The sequence below is a fragment of the Octopus bimaculoides genome, chromosome 5 (assembly GCF_001194135.2).
Source record: "Octopus bimaculoides isolate UCB-OBI-ISO-001 chromosome 5, ASM119413v2, whole genome shotgun sequence".
Classification (NCBI taxonomy): Eukaryota; Metazoa; Mollusca; class Cephalopoda; order Octopoda; family Octopodidae; genus Octopus; species Octopus bimaculoides.
In genome coordinates, this window is record NC_068985.1 from 108,409,209 (window position 1) to 108,426,589 (window position 17,381).

The 17,381-nt window shown below is 33.8% G+C and overlaps 1 protein-coding gene across 5 annotated transcripts in view; it reads right to left on the bottom strand.

The window, feature by feature from the left end:
• Positions 1–16,853, bottom strand: part of LOC106883122 (inter alpha-trypsin inhibitor, heavy chain 4) — a 42,888-nt gene extending 26,035 nt beyond the window's left edge. For 3 of the 5 annotated variants that reach the window (XM_052967936.1, XM_052967935.1, XM_052967934.1), the window contains exons 1-9: positions 16,423–16,853; positions 13,324–13,481; positions 11,145–11,255; positions 10,792–11,042; positions 7,027–7,190; positions 4,234–4,522; positions 2,178–2,887; positions 891–966; positions 62–88 (exon numbers count right to left, since the gene is read on the bottom strand). In XM_052967936.1, the coding sequence (XP_052823896.1) occupies positions 62–88; positions 891–966; positions 2,178–2,887; positions 4,234–4,522; positions 7,027–7,190; positions 10,792–11,042; positions 11,145–11,255; positions 13,324–13,481; positions 16,423–16,494 (1,858 nt within the window). In that variant the 5' untranslated portion in view covers positions 16,495–16,853. The remainder of the gene's footprint in view (positions 1–61; positions 89–890; positions 967–2,177; positions 2,888–4,233; positions 4,523–7,026; positions 7,191–10,791; positions 11,043–11,144; positions 11,256–13,323; positions 13,482–16,422) is intronic. The other 2 variants (XM_052967938.1, XM_052967937.1) reach the window with 1 other exon arrangement.
• Between the last annotated feature and the right edge of the window lie 528 nt (positions 16,854–17,381).

The following is a 17,381-nucleotide window of genomic DNA, read 5'->3' on the forward strand; positions in this document are numbered from 1 at the left end:
ATACTAATGTGTACGAGTGTCTATGTTTCGAATGCAATTGCGAGCGTGTTTATGTACTTACTTCGTCGTACTCCTGATGAGTCATTATCTGCAATAGAAGAGAAGTATATTGAACATTGAACTATATCGTAGAGTCAGTCTCAAAATTTAAACTATTCTCTAAAATATCATCTGGGAGAAATCTATCAGAAGCATCAGCCTTAAAAACTAGAATTTTATCTTTATAAAATATTTTCCTTTCTTATTGTTTCCGATAGACCCCTAAAGCACCAAATGATAGCTAGAAATCTCGAATATGATACACGATATGATATGATATGATATGCTATGATATGATATATGATATGATATGATAGGATATATACATATATATATATATATATATATATTGTTGGCACTCCGTCGCTTACGACATCGAGGGTTCCAGTTGAACCGAGTGCAACTAGGCAATAGAAAATGATCTTGCTAACTGTGTAGCTGCGTAGCTCGACAGCAAGGTTTGATTGATGACCTTAAATAAGGAGGTGACGTGCAAGCAAAATCGTTAGCACACCGGACAAATGTAAAGCGTCATTTCGTCCGACGTTACGTTCTGAGTTCAAATGCCGCCCAGGTCGACATTGCCTTTCATCCATTCGAGGTCGATAAAATAAGTACCAGCTGAGTAATGAGGTCGATGTAATCGACTTACCTCCTCACCTGAACTAGATGACCTTTTGTCAAAATTGAAATCAACATTAAATAAGGAATAGAATATAGTTACCAATTTCATAAGACAAATTATTTATGCCCACCCTACATAAAAAACAAAAATATAACGGAGCGTGAAAATTTTATTTCAACAAGATCTCTCTGTAAATAAATCAAAGTGGTATGAACTAAAAACTTACCGTTTTCGTCAAAACGTTTCTCTTTAATTTTAGATTTGGTGACAACCATTGCCGTTAATGGTGTTACAAAATTATACTGTCACAAGGAAGAATATTACATTTTAGTACCACAGAAATATGAAACAATGATACAATACATAACAATGACGATTAAAACTCCATCAACTTTATATTTCATGTTTTCATTGTTGGCGTTATTTTAATGGTAATGAATAAGCTTCAGGAACTATGAATGGCTAAGATTGAAGATTGCTAGAATAAAGGGCTAAAAATATTTAATTTTGCCCGTCTTTGTTCAAATGGTCGACTTTTCCAAGAGAATTATAATACAAAATATTTTGCCGAAAAAGTTTGAAATATGCCTAAGAAATATTTCTGTAAGCAAGACATCATTATGTAAGGAATAAATGATAAAGAATTCATGATGGAATAAATTACAGACGCAAAGAGTCCGTCATAAAGAAACAAAATAAAAGATGTATTATATCTGAAAATTAGATATTTAAATCAACATGATATGGCAAACATTTTAAAAAGAAATTATGTTATTTATGTTGTGAAGAAGAATTAAATCTATTTAAATTTCTTCGACTTGATTTAATACAAATTTTAATGTAAATTATCTCAATGGTGATTTATAAATTGTGTTTGTTAAGAAGATAAAATTCAGCGTACGATTTTGAAATAATTAATTTGTTAATTTAATATATGCACTTTAAACAACTTTGGATTAAACTTGTATTTACAAACGTGGACCATCTATAGTTTTGACATTTGTTGCGGAAAAACATCTTTCAATGACTAGCATATTATAAACACAGGGCTTAGCTCAGATCTCTGTGGAGTCCTCATCATGGTGTTTCAACCTGATTTGGTTTCCTCAGTGACGGCAGTCCCAGGCGTTCTATGTTAAGCCGAAAATACTTGCTCCGATACAGGAATCGGTAAACAAAGCAATTATTTATCTGTGCGAAAGCTAGCCAGGCAGAATTAAATTATTATAAGCATGTGAAAGTCTTAGATAAAAATACCAGTCTGTATAACATATTTTTTTATACAAACATGGAATGACAAACTCTGTGATATATCATCTTACAGAACATCTTTTAAAGATACTTGTGTGGGAAAGCGCCATTTAAGTGAATAAATGTAGTTATTTATATTGGTTTCAAATTTTGGCACAAGATCAGAATTAATTTGTTATATTGATAACTGAAACAAATAAAGCTGTTATCTTTAAAATTTAGGCAATAAAATGGCTATTAATTTTCATTAATTTTTACTCACCTTGAGTGCCAGATCAAGGATTTCCGATTTAACATGGTGTGTTCTCTCTTCTTTGAGAAGTTGTTTCAGGGTGAGGTAAGCATAAGTCTTTTCAGTAATTTTAGACAATGACTGAATACTTGTCAATTCTGGATTTTCAGGAAGATCATCGAACAGGGTAAAGTCATCTCCAATTCCACTCAGGTTGATACCCACTTTTAATGTATCAGCACTTCGTCCCGTATTGTCAGTCTTGTTTACATTTAGATGCATGGTCAATTGGGTTTTATCCCTCAAAATACCTGAAACAACTAATTCTGATCCTTTGAAGTAGTTGCTAAATGTTGAAGTACTAGTATTAACAGCACCATCTAAGTAAACAAATGTAATATCTTTTAATAAAATATTAGAAATTTCTTTATAGAGATTTTCAATTTGGAGGCTACTGTCAGAGTCTACGTAGATCTTCCTAGTAAAGCCTCCATTTTCCGCGGCAATCTCACGTAGAAATTTATGGTCATAATCTTCTCCGAAACCAAGGGTAAATAATGAAATCTCTTCGTTGGCCTCTCTTACATTTTTCTTGATCATTTCTGTGGAGCTTACTCCTACGGTTGGATGACCATCAGTGAGAAATATGATGATATTTTTAATTTTGGTGGATAACACTCTTTCATCAGTGGATTTATGTTTGACTATACTTTCAAGGAGAGCAGCGTCAATGTTTGTACCTGGAATACCAGCAAAATTAAAATACATAATATACATATACAGTAACTCTAGAAACAAAGGATTAAAATCAGTGGGTTAAAAACTCTGTGAGAGGTGCGAATATTATATTTAAATGTTAAACATAGTTTAATCGATATAAAACTAAGCTAACTTTAATAGTAAAAGAACATATATAGAAACAGAGCATGTGTTTCAGGTTTGGGACTCGATAAGGCAACATTATTATACAGTGTCAGTTGGTTTTAACATTGTTTAGCTTAATGTAGCCTCTTCAACTTCTGATATTGATCGTATCATTATTTTAGTATACCTATGATATATGAGAGACAGGCAGCAATTTACTTGAACGGTAAACTTCTTGCACAAAATCAAACAAAAAAATTCTCATGCAGGAAACGTTGAAAATGCATCAAGAGTATCTTAAATAATAATTTCCTCACAAACTAACGGTGATGTTTTTTCTGTTATGAATATCAATATCTAGTGATAAGAGAAAGACTGTTACGAATTAGAGTTTGTTTTGTGGTTAGAATATTTTTTGATCCATTACTGTGTTTTGGAGTTGTCAAGATGATATTTCCTACGCAATTCGCTGGCATATAGTGTTGTTGGTAGTGGAAGAGTAGTTTTATAGCAGCTCTTGACATTGGTTACCAGTGTGATCATGGATCAGATTTTTTACATTCGTTGAATTACTTTAGCTCCACCAAGTTTGACGTGAAATGAGTTTCAGTGCCTCTATCAATATACAAAACCCTGTCAATGTATGTTTCATTTTTAACCGTCAAAGTGGCTTTCCTTTTTTCTTGGCAAAAAATTGCCTTCGCTTTCTCTGCGTTCATTCTCAGTCCTGTATTCTCCCCCATTTCACTCAAGCGGTTATTGAACTGCCTTTTTTCCCTACAAAATCCACGATAAATAGAAAGAAAAATGGAAACAGTAAGCATTTCTGCCAAATTCCAGTACTGATGTCAAGGTGCCTAATCTTTCCAGGTTTCGTCTTTATGTAGCAAACTCTAGTTAAGAAATTGCACCCTCCCCACTCAAAATGAGATTATTGTTCTGGAATCCTATATTTGCGATACTTCACAGAGACTTTCAAATATTGCAGTTTAATGCCTTTGTGAGATCAATAAAATACTAGTCATTGCCTAATATTCAATTCTACTTGGAGATTTAATGTTTTATTGTATTAAATATGTTATGACTACTAACTTGCCTAGTAGTAATATATTACCTTAAAATATAATATTTAGAAACAAAAATCAAGTTTAGTCCATTGTTTTAAAAGTAGAAAACCAATATATATATATATATATATATATATATATACACTTCAACTTACCTCCTGAGGCGCTAATATTCCTAATATAAGTTTTTGCTCGTTTTATATATTCTTTTCTTGCTGGTAAAAAATTATTCTCCATCCAAACGACATCACTGCTGAATTTTCCGATGATAAATTTATCAAGTTCTGGGTCAAGTTGATCAAGGATATTCTCCATAGCTTCTTTCAGTTGTAGAATTTTAGTACCAGACATTGATCCACTGACATCAAGTATAAATATAATGTGCTTTCGAAGAGGTTTTAAGAAATCAGCAGTGAAGAAATGTACAAAGTAGCCATCAACTGCCTATGAATTTGGAAGAAAAATAAAACATTAACTATAATTTAACTTAACTCTTCACAGAGAAGAATTCCACCACCCAATGTTTAGCTTGAATATTACAATTCTTGATAATTTTACCCTCTTTTCTCTCATCACGGTTGTTTGCTTCTTCCCTTCAAGCGTTTTAAGAATAAATCAAGACAACAGTTTGCATAATAGACATATTTAATGCTACGTTTAATATATGTTCGTCTCGATAACTGTATTAATTCTGACCAGAACTTTACTACGCATCCCGTAGGCTACCAGATATGGGCTTTCATTAATTTGACTCAAATATATTCCTTTTTCATAAAATTTGTTACTACTGTTGACCCCCCCCCCCAATTCTTTGGCGTTATGTCTTGATTCGTTTCCAGTTTGCTGGCTCAGTTATGATATCGCATTTTGTTTTGAAATTATTATTTTTATTTCTGTATATTGTCATTATCATTATTCCATATTTTCGTGTTATGATTGAAAACTGAATTAATTTAAACAGTTTTAAGATACAGGTGTGGTGGAGAGATTGTAAACGCTGCATGGGTGCATGGCACAAGTTGAATGACTGAATGAACGAACAAATATCCACACGCGTATAATCGATGCACATTGTGGTTATTGAAGTCTTAAAGCAAACATTACGAATGTTTAGTATTTAGTTTTGGCTATTATCTTTTAAAAGTTTAATTTTTCTTTTAATTATAAAAATACCATTCAAGCGGGAATCGTTTAACTGTAGATCGTTAAGTGAGCTATTGCTGTACTTTCTCCATGTCTCAGCAAGTCCTGTGGTGCTTAACGTTTATAGAAATATTATTTAGATATGTGTTGGCACTCCGTCGCTTACGACGTCTAGGGTTCCAGTTGATCCGATCAACAGAACAGCCTGTTCGTGAAATTAACGCGCAAGTGGTTGAGCACTCCACAGACACGTGTACCCTTAACGTAGTTCTCGGGGATATTCAGCGTGACACAGTGTGACGAGGCTGGCCCTTTGAATTACAGGCACAACAGAAACAGGAAGTAAGAGTGAGAGAAAGTAGTGGTGAAAGAGTACAGCAGGGTTCGCCACCATCCCCTGCCGGGGCCTCGTGGAGCTTTAGGTGTTTTCGCTCAATAAACACTCACAACGCCCGGTCTGGGAATCGAAACCGCGATCCTATGACCGCGAGTCCGCTGCCCTAACCACTGGGCCATTGCGCCTCCACTATTTAGATATACATTTTTTTTCTTAATTACAACACAATAAACAATTGCTTATTGCTATATTTTGCGGCCTCCCATTGTATATTTATAAACGAATGATCGATATACATAGTAAAAATAAAAATGAACTTCGTTTTATCATCTACCTTTTACTTCGTTCAGTTATTAGACTGCGGCCATGCTGTGGCTCTGCCTTGAAGAATTTTTGTCTGACGAATTAGAGCTAAGTACATTTTATTTTAAAGCCTGGTACTTATTCTATCGGTCTCTTTGGCCGGACTGTTACGTTCCGGGGATGCAAACAAATCAACATTGATTTTCAAGTGATGGGGTGGGGTAAACACACACACACACACACACACACACACACACACACACACACACACACACACGCACAGAAAAATAGATATACATCGCGGGCTTCTTTCATTTTCTGCTTACTAAATCCATTCACAAAGCTTCGGTCGGTCCGAAGCTATAGTGCCATGCCCAAGTGACATGCAGTGGGACTGAACCCGAACAAAGTGTGTTTGTGTGTTGATAAAATAAATTTCAAGAGAAATGTCTCATATTAGCCAATACATAAAATGTGGTAAATGAAAAGCGTAAGGATATACTTGAACGACGTATGCGTAGCATTGATTATCGACTTAAATTCTTCTCTTTGTAATCAGAGAAACTTTCTCCGCTAACAACGATTAAATTTTCTCTTAAGAGTGAAAATTATTTTGTTCTAAAATTACTTCTTAATTTATTAAAATTGTCTCCCTTGTCCTTGTAAGTAACAAATGGATAGCCATTGCTTATTTTCTTTCCACTTTTTAGGAAATTTTAAATTAATTCATTACAATGTGTATGTTATTCAATATATCCATAAACATTTTGTATGCCCTATTGTATATAATTCTGATGTAAATTATGATAGATATAACTATAGCATAATAATCAATAATTTCTAAATGATAAGAGGATAATCGTAATCTGCAAACTGTAGCTGTGATTTTAACTTCTGATAAGCCCAGGTTCGATAAATCTATGATTGAAAGCTTTCTAGCCATGATGGTTCCATAGTTTCTTAGGCATTGCATAACAAGTATTACATTAATCAAAGTGTAATTCTTTTGAGACAGAAGGTTTTGGTTTCACGTAGATGAGACTACCACATGTTGTAGACTACGTAGAGTTTCTTTGTTGGTTTTCCCATGATAGTAACGTAGTAATTTGTATAATAATTATTCGTAAATGACAAGTTAATAAATTGATGAAAAATGACAGCTTACATATATAAAATTTGAATTATTTGCACGATTCACGTCATATGCCACTTTGAATAAGCCGACAATACCATTTTCCTTTGAAATTTCTTCTTGCTGTTTACGATTTGGGTTGTATTTGATGTAAACTTCTTTACTGTTGACGTAATCAACTGAAACATATTCCAGCCCTGTTTAAAAACCAAACAATAACATTGTAACAGACATGAATGAATGCCTGTTATTTCACGATTACTAAGCCAATGCAAATATTACATTAGAGGGTTATCATATGTTTTACTATGGAATGCGATGATATAAAGTGGGATGGTATAAAGTGAAGATTCGGATAATATAACGTTCACAGCAACATGTTCCTGTAAGGCATGTTTTTCACAAATTTCTTCAGTCTTTTGCTACTATAATACACTGTAATATTTGATTAAAAAAACAGTGTAATATTTATATTGAGACACAACCTTTGCATTATATGGGACATAGCAATATTTATTTCGAAATGGTATAGTACACTCTTGTAGGGTGTAATATTTGCTGACACTGTAAACTGGGATAGTGCAATGTTTAATGGAAACAAAAAGTAAAATGTTTATTGTGGAACAGTTTTATACTTACAGTAGTTCATTGTTATGTAAACTATTCGCCATTGTTAACTGTGCGATATTAAAGGAAGGAGAGTCAAATATTCTATGGAAAACGGTATGGTTAAGTGCTAGAAAGTCTATTGTATACAGGAAAGTATGACATTTACGATAAGATACACGGTGGGAATCACATTTACTATGGAACAGTAATGTGTTACTCAAGGGAAGTCTATTATTGGTAAACGGAGCGCACATCGTCATCTGAGAAACCTCTGATAACACCTGTAGTAATTCAACGTACATCTATAGATGCGCTTGCAGGACATGTCGTCAGTGTTGTATTGGATGTTTTATGCCTTACAATACAGACTTTCACCACTCAGATTGGGCAGCACCTACGGTCTACATTAAAAGGAAGAATAATAAGTTACGAATTTGTGCAGATTTTTCAAAAGGTTTAAAACGATTGCTTAAGCCCTGAGGAAGTGCTCACAAAATTGAATGGAGGGAAATTCTTCTCAAAATTAGACCTCTCGGAGGCATACTTACAAATCCAAGTAGAAGAAGAATCCTCACACTTATTAGCCATTAATTCATGCTATGGCGTATTTAAATTTAAGCGGCTTCCTTTCATTTAAAAGTGGTTAGGGCAGCGGACTCGCGGTCATAGGATCGCGGTTTCGATTCCCAGACCGGGCGTTGTGAGTGTTTATTGAGCGAAAACACCTAAAGCCCCACGAGGCTCCGGCAGGGGATGGTGGCGAACCCTGCTGTACTCTTTCACCACTACTTTCTCTCACTCTTACTTCCTGTTTCTGTTGTGCCTGTAATTCAAAGGGCCAGCCTCCTTCCATATTTGACAGACTGTGATTTTGCTATCGTCGACTTAGACGATATCTTAATAAAAAGCGAATCACACAAACAACACGTAGAACACGCAAAAAAGGGTTTTCGAAAAGATAAGAGAATACGGCTTAAAGCTAAGTGGAGGAAAATGCTAGTTCTTTCTGAAAAAAAAATTAAATACTAGGGCCAGATAGTAGATAAGAACGGGCGGAAACCAGACCCATCCAGAGCAACTGCGATAAAGAATATTCCCACGCCAAATAATGTGATTATGCTACAAGCATTTTTGGAATTATTACTACCAAATTACTAAAATCTCTCTAAGAGATCAACGCAGTAGTTGTACTGACAAGTAATATTCGTAGCAACTTTAACATGGCTGTCCGTTCGAGCAGACGCTGCTGCGGTTTATTAACCCCAAGAGGAAATTTACTCTAGCTGGTTAATGGTGCACAGCTGCATCTGATAAAATTGCGAGTAGGGGAGCGAACCCCTATCATCTCTAGCGACGGGACAAGTTGACCAGTCCTAGTTTCGAGCTATTTGTGCCACTCCTCGGCACCCGATACCTCGTCTGCTAGAGATGGTAGCAGCTCTCTTCTGCACGTATATATTTCAAGCGAACACACAATCGCTAATTTTACAAGCAAAAATGCTAGTTTTAAAATCTCTGTAAGAGATCAACGCAGTAGTTGTACTGACAAGTAATATTCGTAGCCACTTTAACATGGCTGTCCGTTCGAGCGGACTCGACTGCGATTTTTTAACTCCAGAGGACATCTCCTCTAGCTGGTTAACGATGCATAGCTGCTTCCGATAAAATTGCGAGAAAGGGAGCGAACTCACACCATCTCCCAGTGACGGGACCAGTAAACCAGTCGTGGTTTCGGGCTATTCCTGCCCCTCCTCAGTAATCTTAGAGAGATTTTGAAACTAGCATTTTTCTTGTTGCAAAATCAGCGGCTGTGTTCACTTGAAATATATATATTCGTGAAGAAGCGAGATGATATCATCTCTAGCAGACGAGGTGTGCAGTACTGAAGAGTGGCAGAAATAGCCCGAAACCACGGCTTGTCTACTGATCCCGTCGCTAGGAGATGGTAGCAGAAATAGCCCGAAACCACGGTAAAGTGGCTACGAATATTACTACCAAATTTATATTCCCAATATACACAATGTAAAGGCCAAGCTAAATGATTAAAGAAAAATGCAAAATGGCGCTGGGTTGATAAGTGCCAGAAGGAGAATGTCTCTTCCGAAAAAAGTACATTGTGAAAGTCTTGAGTATACACGAGCCACTTAAATATGCTGTACATAGATTTGTTTCAAGTATTACTGCTTAGTGTGCCTTTAATTTTTGCTGTATACATATAACAGCTGTTCTTAATGGGTAATCAACAATGGACTTGGCATCTATAGCTGATGTAGAGTACGACACAGAAACATCTGTCCTACAGTTCGATGACGTCATTCAACACCCAACTCAGTGTATTTTGACAAGCATTTTTTATAAGGAGAATTTCTCTTCCAAAACAGTTACTGCAACATAAGTCTTTTCACGTTTAAGTGTACACGAGCCTATTAAATATAAATATGCAAAGCTTTATTTCGTCTAAAAAGTGTTACATGAAGTTTACTGTAATTTCTGTTGAGGCACTGTAGAGGTGATAACTAAAGAAAGAGACAAATATATTCTAATATGGAAATTAGTAATAGAAAAATGTTTTGGTTATTGACACCAAAACTGGAGAATTGAAATTCTATAATTTAGTGATTTCTTTCCTAAGTACACTATTATTCTTACTCTGGGATTCTCGATTAGTAAACTATATATTGAGAGCTACATCTTACTATAGGAGACATAGCAATTTATAATTAAGGAAAGAAGTGAGTTTTATCATTGATATAGTTTGCCATTTCTATATCATTTAATTTTCTGTAACATTTAACAATCTAGTTAAATCATTATTCGTTTTAATCCTTCGACAGTATGTTTTTAGTCAATTTACTATCTTCTACTTCTCTTGCAGGTCCTTTATAATAAGTTATACAAGTATGGAATTTGATATAAGACTGGTAAATCTTATATGGGTGTTTCATTTACTAAATCTACTTCTGTTGACTTCTTTTTTACAGCCCATAGACATATGTAATTGAGCCCAGAATAAAAAATAATTTAATATTCTGCACATAAACTCTATTTTTTTAATATCAGCTATACTATTTTCTAAATTTTTGAAGTGCACCTACACGGTAAATCATATGAGTGTACTTGTTTATGAAGCTTAGGGCAAATCTAATTAGTATAACATGAAGTAAATCCGAGCAGAAATGATTTACCTACCGTTGGTTTCAAGAAAATCTCTTGCTTTATCATCTTTAATTTCTGGTACAGACACATTAATAATGTCTTGCGGTTCCTTAATGAAAACCTCAATTAAAAAGTCATCAATAATTCCACCATTGGACAAATGGATGACGTGCCTGTATTTATTGTTCTCTCGTGTCAGAAGTTCTTGATACGTCAAGTTGTAAACTATATACTTCTGTGGTTCAACATTAACAGATATATCAAAGACATTTGTGAAGCGGTGTCTGGAAAATGATAAAAAAAAATAATTTAAAATATTTTGAAGTTATATTTTCATTGGAAAACTTAGATCGATAAGTATCAAGTAAGAGAAAATGATACATTACTCCACAGCAACATAGCCAGCACTTTGTCCAGTTTTAATGGCATGATCGTAAATACGTTTTGCTTCCGATTTTTGTTTTACTTCTCCCACAGTCACATTTCCATCAATTTCCCTGAAATAACAATAAAATTCTTTAAATAATCATCACCATATTTATTTTATAATATCTAAAATATGTATCCCATATTTACGTTTCAAAACGATGACAGAATAACTTCTTATAATTTTTATAATTTATTTCAGCCTTTATTTTACTTTCAAAAATATTTTGCACTAATTATTCAGAAGACGGTAATCAATACTCATGTCCATTTCAAATTGTGCTCAATTATGATATAGTTCATAATAGTTCATAATTATGGAATAGTTCAATTATGGTATAGTTCATAATATACTTGCTGTTCAGTTAGAATTACTATATTTTAAAGCGTTTGAGCGAAAATATCCCAGATGATTTCTGTAGTTACAAATCTTTACTTCTCTATGCAGCTTTTTCGTTTCAAACCATCGACCTTCTATATATATATATATATATATATATATATATATATATCAGTTATATTGCTACGCTAATAGTTTTGTTCCATGTAACAGTCACTACACCTCTCTGCAGGTGTCTACTGCGTCACTTCACTAAACTCGGTAGTAACAGCCTACAGTTTACTGAAATCTACTTCAATCATGTTTCACTCAAATCAACATCCATCATGTTTCATTCCTTCCATCCACTCCGAGTTAATGGTTCTTCAAGGTGCTGTATTCCTGAATGCACCACAACTTAATGTAGTAAGCAAGTGTAGGATTTGAGATGAGCTATAATGCTTCTATTAAATGAGATTACTCATGAACTTCACTGACCAAAATTAACTGTTTAAAATCTAAAATCAAGAAAGGTAGATAATTCTAAAATCATCATCTGAAATTTTGTAAAAATATAGAAAGTGCAGTATAGGTGTACAGGAGCAAGCGTGATTTTAAAGCCACTAAGTAAAAGTAATAGACATAGCACAGTGTCATTGGTTTAAAATTTTGGCACAAAGCCAGTAATTCTGGGGGATGGGTAAGTCGATTACATCGACCCGTGTTAAACTGGCATTTATTTTATCAACTCCGACAGAATGAAAAGCAAAGTCGACCTCTACGGAATTTGAGAAGAAATGTTGTTAAGTATTTTGAGAACGATTCTGCCAACACGCTGTCTTAACAACTCAATCATAATAGAGCTATTTAGCAAAGGTTATTCTCGTCAGCGAGCATGACAAATGAGTGAACAAAGCCCCAGTGGTTAAGTTATTCGGCTCACGACTATAGAGTTGGGTTCAAATCCTGAACAGGGCAGAGCATTTTATATTTGAATAAAATAATTTTGCGTTGCTCTAGCATCTGCTTGTCTTAAAATGATTGTCAATCGAACTCTAGTGCAGTTCTGGCCTGCCTCTATTTCTCTCACCAGCTGTCACACCCTGGATGTCTCGCTGCGTCAAAAGGTTCGCGACTTCATTGTCACTTAAAACAACTAGCATGGTAAATGTTACGAAGCTTTATTTGTTCGCAAGGGACCGATTAGTACACACGCGCGCGCACATAAGCATACATATATATCTACATACATAAATAAGAAAAAGCAAAAATGAGTCTCAATGGCATTTGAACTCAGAGAATATTGACGAATTGTCCATAAGCATTTTACTCGGCATGCTAACGATTCCGCCAAGTCACCGCCTTAGCTCAAAATAATATTAGGATTTTTAATATTAGTAAACTGACGATAAAGAAGTCTTCCAAAATATACACCCTGCACTCCGTTCTCATACAATATTATTTAAAAACAATATCAATATAACTTTTAATAGCCACAGTTCTTATGATAATATCCATTTGCTGTTCTTTTAATAAAATATTCTGTTCCTCAAAAGATTGAGGCTCATTAATTGAGCACCAATAATATTGTCGAAGACATCGTAAGAAAACTTTAGGTTCATGCATTTTATGGCTCCTTATTTGATAACGTATTGTAAAGGAACATATCTTTCCAAAACTAAAAACGACAGAAGGATTGCGTAGATGTACATTTTGAGAAAATGAATTATACTTAAAGTAAAGGCTATTTGCCAACATAATGTGGTTGTCCTAGAAGGGACGATTGTTATTGCTGTTTAGCCCCAGGAAATTATACTTACATGGAGAAATTTGATATAAATGAATGGCGAGGCATGTTTACATGTAAGTCTGCAGTGACAGCAAAATTGTACGTGTTATAATACTTCAGGGAAACTAGAGTGGTAGCATATCGATATCTAATATCACTGATGGCATGAAGAGATTTCAGGGTTGCTTTCTGAAAAGACAAAAAGTATAATAAAACTCTTTAACGCGACTTTTATTTCATGGTAACATTTATGTCAAAATTAAATTTTTTTACAAAGCCAGTTTCATTTTTGTTATAAATAAGATCGACAGATTTAAAACACTTTGGGCATATAAAAACAACAATTACAAACATTATGGGGTATATATTTCAATAATTAGCCACAAATGAAGCGTGAATTGTGTCTCCCATATGTTTGTATTTTGATGATTATACAATCAATTGCGATCATGATCCGTTTCATATAACTGATGTGAAATCGTAGTGACTGCAGAAGACTGAGGCTATTGGTAAACTCATAGTAAAAATTTGGCCTTGTTTCCCTTTTTAAAGACAGCTGGATGTGATTTGAAGATAATTTGCTTGCTATTTCTGGCACATTATACGTTAACATAAAAAATCTCTCTCTCTCTCTCTCTCTCTCTCTCTCTCTCTCTCCTATGAATTTCTAGGGAGACAACTGAAAATATTGGTGGAGAAATTCAAGAAGAATAATATTTATGCATTTCAGTACTATTAATACAATAAATTTGTTACAGATGAGATTTTATCTGAGAAATTATTAATTGTAGATAATTAATCCTGATAAAGAACATATAATGCAGCGTACAAGTTAAATCGAGAAGGTATCATCTATAACTTATGAAATCTCACGTTTATGAATATAAATTACTACAAGATGAAAAAGAAATTATTGAAACAAATGTGAAGAGTGTTAAAGAAATTATTAAAGAATCAAACCAATTAAACAAAATATGAAAGGATGATAGAGCATAAAATATGTTTCATGGTGAATTGTGTGTCAACATTCACAAATAATAAATATACTAAATTTCTGTAAAACCTCGTACAATTTTAAAGGAAAATTTTAGTATTTAAACTAGTCCTTATTCACAAGACTCAAGGCAAAAAAAAAGTGTAAATAGTCAAGTAAGAAATGAAAGAACGTTTCTCAATTTTCTCAGAGCTTTCCTTTATAAATTACATAAGCCTAAAGATATCTCATTACATAAGTTAAAGAAACACATACTAGTTTCTTTTTTTTCTTTCTTTCTATAATAATCGACAAGATTATTTTTCAAGATTATTTAGTAAAAGATACAGATAAAGCGTTTGAATAAATGACAAAATACAAAAATAAAAATAATAAACTAAATAGTTGCATCGGTTGGCGGAGTACCATCTCTTTTGTCTTTAGTACTAATTGAAAAATTTTCACCGACTCCGAGTGTGTCACAGTACACTTTGGGAAGCTATGATTTACATGTGGTCTGTAGTTAGAAAAGAATATGGTAAAGAATTGCTAGGTACTACGTTTCGCGTAGCTTTTGAAGACGAAATGCTAGTATCTGTTCATTAAGAAAATTTCAGATATTGTGTGCTACACAAAACAAACATAGTATCAAATATATAAAAAATATTTCTATTGGGTCAGACGATGGACTCTCCCGTTGAAAACCACGTATGAGTGTTCAGTTTCTGCTGAACGACCTGTTTATAGTGATCAAATGCATGTGCTGTACATGAGTTCACTCTCTCTTCATCAAACTGACTTTGCCTGTACAGGTGCACAAGTGTACCACACATCACATGTCGATAATGATCGCAGAACGACATGAAAAGAAGTGTTTGCTCAAGAACACAACGTGCAGCTCTATCCGGAAATCGAATCCATGATCTAGCGATCGTGAGTATAACACCTAAATCACTGGTTCACGTACCTTCACAAATAATATGCACAAAGTGCATATTATTAGCTTCCCTTTCTTGTTTTGCACATATTATATAATTATATATCTTAAGGCGGCGAACTGGTAGAATTGTTAACCGGGAAAAATGCTTAGCGGTGTTTCATCCGACCTTTGCCGTTCATCCTTTCGGGGTCGACGAAATAAGTACCAGTTGAGCACTGGGGTCGATGTAATCGACTAAGCCCCTCCCGTAAAATTTCAGATTATTAAATTACATCTCGTTTGACCTCGGGTTAAAGGCAATCAACAAAGACAACATGATTTCATATGCTAATCTTTTCAGTGGGGGAAAATTGCCCATCACCTTTGGGGTTAATTCGCATGCATTCAGATGTAGAGAAAATCTAAATGTAATTAGAACTCTGGTGACTACTTGAATTCACGTATGGGTCTAAATATAAAGAATATATAGATTTTTTAAGGCAAATGTAGCATTAATATGTAAATTTCATTTAGCGATATTTTCCTATTTAAATGTTGGTATTTATGTATCTGACGATTAGATTTTTATTCAATGCTATAATAAAATCTACAATTGATACGTAAATAAATATCTCTATTTCTGGCTGCTCGCCGCCTTATCATCAAAAGAATAATATTAAGGTGATTCCGGGAGAATTTTGATTCCAGGATTTCTTATTGGACAAAGAGTACATTTGCAGAGAAAATAAGTAAATAAATAAATGAATAAATACATATAACCTTAAACACAATAGCTCACACTTGTAGAAGCCAATCTATCGAAGATATATATAGCTTTGAATGTGCTATTGAATTTCATAAATATTCATAAGACAAAAGCATAAGAGACACCGCTGTCGAGATGATAATGTTCTCGTAAGTGTACTATGTTTAATAGTGTATATTAGTTGAAGGTGTAATATTAAATATACCTTAACCTCGATATCATTATGAAAATAAAGCAGTATTATAGTTTAAAGCTAAAAAGTTCTATTCTTCTTAATTTCAATTTTGTTTAACTTAAATACAACTGCCTGTAAAAAACATATTACACAAAATATATTATAGAATTAAGGAAAATATACTTTTGAAAAGAGATCGGCTGTCTTAGGACTGATTGTATAAATTAGTAATATTAAAACTACAGTTAACATTCACAAAACTATTCTTTTAAATTAAGTACTGTTAAATTAACTTACCATAGTTTGCTTTCCATAGGCTGTTATACCCAAATGGAAAACAACTAACACCAGGAAGAGGCGAGGTACCATTTTGTTGTCGATCCGTCTAATTTCTTCTGCTTCGGTTTACTGTTAATTAAAACAATTCTATAATTCTTTGATAGTATTCAAACTTAATAAAATATCATTAGATCAAGCGTTGTGGTTCTCAGTTAAACATATATGCAACAGAAAAATTGTTTGGTAATTTATATTTATATTTATATATATGTATATATATATATCTGCCTGTCTCACTCTCTCTGTATATGAACATTTAGAAACGCACTCACACACACATACATAGACAATTATTCATACATTCGCATATACACTCCTCCTGCTGCAATCATAACAGAAAGTCTAAGCGATTTGATATCGTGGGAACATTAGCCAAAACAGGGATCTGTCAAGCAAGATAAAAGAATAATATATCAGTGCAAAAATAGACGAAAATGATTGGCCAAAATAAATGTTTTGAAGTTACACAACTCAAACGGATATATTCATGAAATTTGTAGAATATATGAACACACCGAAAAATTAGAACTGTTTGACTTGAAAAATTGAAAAAAAACAAAACAAACAAAACGCTATTAGCACACGAGGAAACCAAAACTAAAGAAGAAAATGACGAATGATAAGCACATAAAAAATGTGAGAACTAAGTATCATACCAATCATTATTCAAAAAATTATATAAACAGACGCATATTTACCCTCTCAAACAAGCATACGTGTTTGCAAGCATGCGTGTGAATGCGCACACAAAAGCACAAATCTATTCGTTCATTGAATTCGTAAATACTTATGCGTGCGTGTTTATAGGGATGCCCGGAAGGGCATCTTGGACAAATACTTTCTATTATAATACTTTTTATTATAAGCGTTTTCAGAGAAAGTGGATTGATGGAAACTGTGCAGAAGCCTGTCAGATA